This window comes from Mus pahari, chromosome 3, assembly GCF_900095145.1.
Source record: "Mus pahari chromosome 3, PAHARI_EIJ_v1.1, whole genome shotgun sequence".
Lineage (NCBI taxonomy): Eukaryota > Metazoa > Chordata > Mammalia > Rodentia > Muridae > Mus > Mus pahari.
In genome coordinates, this window is record NC_034592.1 from 66,393,564 (window position 1) to 66,399,759 (window position 6,196).

The window sequence follows — 6,196 nt, forward strand, 5'->3', positions numbered from 1 at the left end:
CGCCTGCCTCTGCCTCCCAAGTGCTGGGATTAAAGGTGTGCGCCACCATACCCGGCTCTGTGTCTAAATTCTTAATGCAATATTATGTATCTAAATTCTTTTGATGAAGTGACTGCTTCAATTTTTATAACAACCACATAGGATAACTGCTACTTTAAGACTATTTTTAGCCCAAAAGAAAAGTGAGAGACAATTAAGCTGTTTAAGTAAATTATACAATATTTCAGAATACATTGGTAAACCTGAGAATACTGCACTATACCCTTTACTACCTGTAAATATCATACTCAATTGAATAACTATAATTCAACTTAATAACTAAAATCAATACATTCCTTAGTCTTTACATGACTGTAAATCTGAAACAGCTAACTCAACAGATAAACAGTTTTTCATAACGCATTATAATTTTTACCCTAAAACTAAGTTATCTCTTTAACTCCCTATGGGTAAACAATTCCTTATATGTACTGTTGCACATCTAAAAACCAGCTCTTGCTGGGTAGCAGTGGCGCAGGATTTTAATCCCAGCACTCAGGAGGCAAGTGCAGATGGATCTCTGTGGGTTCAAGGCTGCTTTACAGAGCTAGTTCCAGAACACAAAGAAACTCTGTCTCCAAAAACCCAGAAGAAAACAAAAAACCAAATAACAAACAACAATAAAACAACTCTTACCTTGCTATGGGGTACAAATTCTTCCATCATCTTTTTTAAAGGGTTTTCATAGTCCACAATCATCTGACCAAGGCGTGGATATTCTCGGTCACTTAAAACACACACATCAAATTCAAATGAGTTGTAAGGCTCTGAGAATGTCAGAAGCATTCTGTGTGATGTCTGCCTACCTTGCTCCATGGGTCATTTCATGTGCATAATTGTACAGTCCAATGATTGCCTTCCGTTCTTCAATCCGGGACAGCAGTATCATTAATGTTGTATAGGTTACAGTCAAGTCTAAGTAGTTCTTTGTTAAATCAAAGTTCACAGTCTAAAACAACAACAACAACAAAAAAATCAAGTTTATTTCCTTCCTGCCAAACTCTGAAACAGATAAAATTCTATATACTTTGCTTATCCCCAATTCTGAGTTTCTAACTTCCTTTTCTAAACCTGTAAAATTTGGGAATTACAGAAAAAAGGAAAGGGACTTTGGCTACTGTATTTAAGCTGGTAAGAGCTGAAAGGAACAAAATCAAAAAAAAAGTATTGGTACCCATCTTGCCAGAGCAAAACATAGTAGCTAAAGTAAATGGATACATTTCTCACATTGACCTTTCGTATCTATAAAATGCCATATGAAGGGAACCCTATCGAGTTTACAGGAAAATATTATCCAGTGTTTATAATAAGATAAAAAACTGAAATTAACAGCTATTTTACAACACACAAAAATATATGCCAATAGCTTTACTTTAAAAAAAGTTATCCAGCAAACCAAATAAACAATGCTAAAACTTTATACTGCTACTCATAAACCTTTCTCTAAGAAAAACAATTGGTTCCCTAAATTCTTTGGAAACAGAAAATTTGGAAATTTTCCCCAAAATGATACTCACAATATCAAAGAAGACTTGGCAAACATCAATAGTATTAAGCAAGTCACAGACATGGTCCTGCAAGGAGAAGCTTAAGTAAGTGGAGGAAGGCTGAGGTTTAATTACAGCAGGGTTTCTGCATGCTTAGCAAGTATTCCTCCTACCACCGAGCCACACCTTTGGCACTGAATAAAGAACTTTATATTCAGAAAACACAAATGGATAAAGTATACTTTAGACTTTGGTTCTGAAATTCTTTTACCACATAATCCACAAAGCAATTTATGCAATTAGAAAATTATAATTAAATTTTTGTAACCTTAAAGTTTACATATTAAAATGCATACCTTAAATTCCATAACATCTACAAATGTAAAGTAATACAACGCCAGATTTTTCAGAATCTCTGATTTTTCTTTCTGTAGCTGTGCAAGCTGTTGCTGTAAAAAATAAATAAATAAATAAAATTAGAGTTTATTTTCCGACAGAAGAGCAGTATCAAGTTTCATTGTCCACTATCTTTCATATGGTTGCTATATGAAAGCACAAGTTTTAGACTTCTAAATGAGTAAGGTTTTCTTCAAACCCAATCATTTGAGAGAACGACTGCTAATGTGATCAGCAGCTGACAGTGGGAGGCCATAAAACAGGCTGAGGCGGGTTAGTACCAAACTGCACTACAGCATAAAACTGAAAAATGTTAAGAGGAGAAAACATCAAATGAACTCTTTCAAACAACTTAAAAACGAATCATGACTATGTTCACTAGAAGTGGGAGAAAGAAGGTGAAAAACAGCGTACACTACAAAAAACAATAAGCTAGAGAGATTTGGAACTTACCAAAAAGAACATCCAGGCAAAGCCACGTTACGCATGCAAAATAAAATGTAGATACAAACATAAAATACAGTAACGGTTTCCTGATCAGACCCACAGAACACAATAATTTATCAAACAAAAGAAAAAAATCACAAGAACAAAAAAGAAATGAAACAAAGCAAGACTAGAGTTTAGACATGAGTGAAGGAAATGTGGGGAAAAAGGTATTCCATTCAGTAAAATTATTGACCTTACAAGCACTGCCTTTTCGTATCAAACGATTACCATCACTTCTGAAGACTAGTCTTTTCTGCTGCCTACTTAACAGGGTGCCCAGGATCCCAGCAACCATCCAGATCCTAGTAGCCTTCATGTTTTCTAATGAACATCAGTTAGGACCTCTGTAGAAAGGTGGACTCTCTGGTCCACCTCAGGCCTGCTGAGTAAGACTCTGCCTTTTAAACAACATATCCCAGGTGATCTAAATACTCATGAAATGTCTGAGAAGCACTCAGGATGTTAGAAAATACAAGAAAGCATTTAAAAATACCTAACATGCTGCCAGAGTCCACACAATTTTGAGGTCCTCATAAGGTCATATATACTTACATGTGAGCATTGGGAAAGAGAGCCAGCCTCTGCATGACTATAACTGTAAAGTCAGAACATTTGCAAATGTAAGCCTACCATCAGGGGAAGGTTCTTCAGGAAAAACAAACTGAAAACAGCAAGCAGTCTGGCACTGTACCCTAAACGCCACTGCCGAGTAAGGACACTTAATGGAGTTCTGTCTGGAAAGCTGGACAACTGCAGTCTCACCTCTCCCCATAAATGTAGGAGTTAAGGTATGCACACACTGCGATGGGTAACTTCAATGTGTGGCTTCCTCTCAGAATAATTAACTATTTTCTACAATATAGCAGTTTGAAAAAATTCCATGCTTCTCTGCATTTTTAATCACGACTATTCCAGAATTATCTAGTGAATAACTTGATCCCTTGTCCTTGGATTATACCTTTACCTTGTCTAATAACTTTATTAAACACTTCTGACTGATCATGATTCTTTTCTGGTATTTAATTCTATAAACTTGAGTTCCAACATACAAGACAAAAAAGTGGCTCAAAAACTAAGGTGTGAAAGTGTACACCTTTAATCCAGCACTTGGCAGGCAGAGACAGGCAGATCATGAGTTTGTGACCAGCCTGTTCTACAAAGCAAGTTCCAAGACAGCCAAGGCTATTCCATCCCCTCCCTTCCCTCCCCAAGACATAAAAAGTATGATGGCATCTGCCTTTAATCTCAGCACAAAGAGGCAGAGGGATCTCTGTGAGTTCAAGGCCAGCCGGGTGTACATATAACATTCTAAGACAGTGAAATCTACATAGATTCTCAAAACACAAACAAACAAAAGAATATGAAGAGTGTAATATGGTTGCTATGTGACTTCTTAATCCTAATTAATGTCAACAGCACTAAGGTAATCATTAACACGGCTTTCCTTCCCACCTCAGTATCCTAGTTTGCATCATACCCTTATAAACACTAATGATCTTTTACAAACCTTCGCTTCATATATCAAGGCTGCAATGTTTATAAAAGGATGCACTACCTACAAAATCCAAAACAAATGTTGCAAAGTTAAATACTTAGTACCAGCCAAAATCAGAAATCTCAGTTTGTTCTCAAATGTGTTCTATTCTTTGCCTGCTATCCCCTTGTCAATAATATCCCCTTAGTCTAAATCTCTCCCTTAACTTTCCCAAAACATACTATTACTAGGTGTTGTATCAGCTACAGTGACTACAGGAGGAGTTCTCAGTTTGTGAGGTTTTAATGCTCTCTATAATCTGGACCCTATACTTTTCCAGACTCAATCTCCCCTACATTCATCCGTAGACTATAGAGCAAACAAACTGCCATCTTCTATGCACAGTTCATGATTTCTCTGGTTTCCTACAGGGGTATCAAAATCTCACCACTTACATCCAAATCCCAGTATCCTAAACCAGCCAGCTTAAATACTAACCCCAATTTCAGGAACCATCCTTGACTAATTCGTTCCTGATGGCAGCCACTGTTTTTGAGTCTAGCTTGTCACTGTCATCTCCTACAATACAGACGGTGTAGAAGACGCAATGTGTTAGTCTCTCCAGTACTTACAATTCTGAAGTACAAGTTAAGCATTCAATCCAAATATATTAAATAACGGATCGTAATGCAGACTGCCAGAGGACATACATGGGAAGAAATGCTTTTAGAAAGGCCCTCTCCTACTGTGCATACAAAAGGGTAAGTAACTTAGCGTCTGTAGTCTAATGTGCCATCATCACATGGGAACACATTTACAGTTACCCGAGGCAACTGGGTAAACTGGCACAGGACAACACTGAATAGTGACCAACACCTACAAACTATGCGTTCCATGTCAGAAGACTAATAATGGAGGCTACAGAGCACTTCTTCAAATAAGCAAAACCAAATTATTTTGTAAGTAATCCTAACACCATTGATAGTACTTGCAGTAAACAAATATTTGAGGAGTATGCACTGTGTCTGGCATTATTTCTAACATTTGATAAGGATCACGCAGTTTCTACCTAACAGTAAAATTTATGTTCCACATTTTAGCGAAGATAAGCTTCATAAAACTATGCATGAGAGATGTCAAATATCACAATTCTCAGGCTTTAATTACAAAGAAAAAAGGAATGAACTGTACTTTATTTTTCAAAGTGAATGACACACCTACAAACCATTAATGACAGGTTCAAGGTCAGAGATGGTTTAAAATACGCACAAGTAATAATTACTGCTATTGCTATACAGCAGGACAGTAGAGAGACACTATCTGAAAACCATGTATTCAACAATTTTAAAGCATGATCCTGTAATATATGAAAATATTTTAGCAAAACATTTGTATAACTGTTTACATTTTCTGGCTTAGAGCCTTTATTCTTAACATTAAAATAAAATATGCAAAAACTGAAATAAATAAAGCACACTTTAAGTCATAGAAATTGTGCATCTTTAAACTGAAATATTTTGTTGATTAATCTTGCTTGGTTCAATTAACAAGCATTTTTTTAGAAAGACAAAATTAAATGGAATTGAAATTTAGTATTTCCTTTTTGTTTTGTTCTAAGAAAGGCAAATGACTGAAGGAACCAACACTTAGTAGGACTACCTCACTAATCTTTAACATAAGAAACATGGCTACAGGTTTTAGTACAGTTATCATGCTCACTTCGGCAGCACATATGCTAAAATGGAACGATACAGAGATTAGCATGGCCTCTGTGCAAGAATGATATGCAAATTAGGGAAGAGTTCCATAATTTCTAACATGATTTTGTTTTTCCTTAATGCTACTTAAAAATTCTACTGTATGCATATACCAAATTTTTACATTCATTCAATTATGAATGGGCATCTAGGTTGGTTCCACTTCTCCGCTACTGTGAATGATGTAAAAAAGACTGGTGTGCTGTATTTCTGTAGAAGGATACGGTGACCACTGTGTATATGCCCGAGTAGTAGAGCTGGGCCTCTGGCGATTCTACGTTAGCAGTCCGAGGAATGTCCACACTGTATTCCACAGTGGTGGAGCCAGCTCACATTCCCATCAACAGTAAGTTACAGGATTTGCTTTCTCTGCATCCTTGCCAGCACTTCATCTCATTTGTTTCCTTTTTAAAAAGTCATTATTTCCCTTTCTTTCCTTCCTTTTAATCCTTTTCTTTCCACACATATACAGTGTATTTGCAAGAGCATTAGAGTGGGGAGAAGTTCTGAAGCACAGTGTTCCGAACATTCCATGGCCTTGCACTCACAAACTT

At 36.5% G+C, this 6,196-nt stretch overlaps 1 protein-coding gene and 1 non-coding gene across 5 annotated transcripts in view; one reads left to right on the forward strand and one right to left on the reverse strand.

Moving 5' to 3' along the window:
- Positions 1 to 6,196, reverse strand: part of Nckap1 (NCK associated protein 1) — an 80,184-nt gene that overhangs the window by 51,071 nt on the left and 22,917 nt on the right. For 2 of the 4 annotated variants that reach the window (XM_021191938.1, XM_021191937.2), the window contains 4 exons: positions 1,883 to 1,975; positions 1,557 to 1,613; positions 846 to 988; positions 676 to 766 (listed from right to left, as the gene is read on the reverse strand). In XM_021191938.1, coding sequence (XP_021047597.1) covers positions 676 to 766; positions 846 to 988; positions 1,557 to 1,613; positions 1,883 to 1,975 — 384 coding nt within the window. The remainder of the gene's footprint in view (positions 1 to 675; positions 767 to 845; positions 989 to 1,556; positions 1,614 to 1,882; positions 1,976 to 6,196) is intronic. The other 2 variants (XM_029537119.1, XM_029537118.1) reach the window with 1 other exon arrangement.
- Positions 5,597 to 5,699, forward strand: LOC115063655. The gene has a single exon (XR_003843541.1). It is a non-coding gene; the product is annotated as a U6 spliceosomal RNA (small nuclear RNA).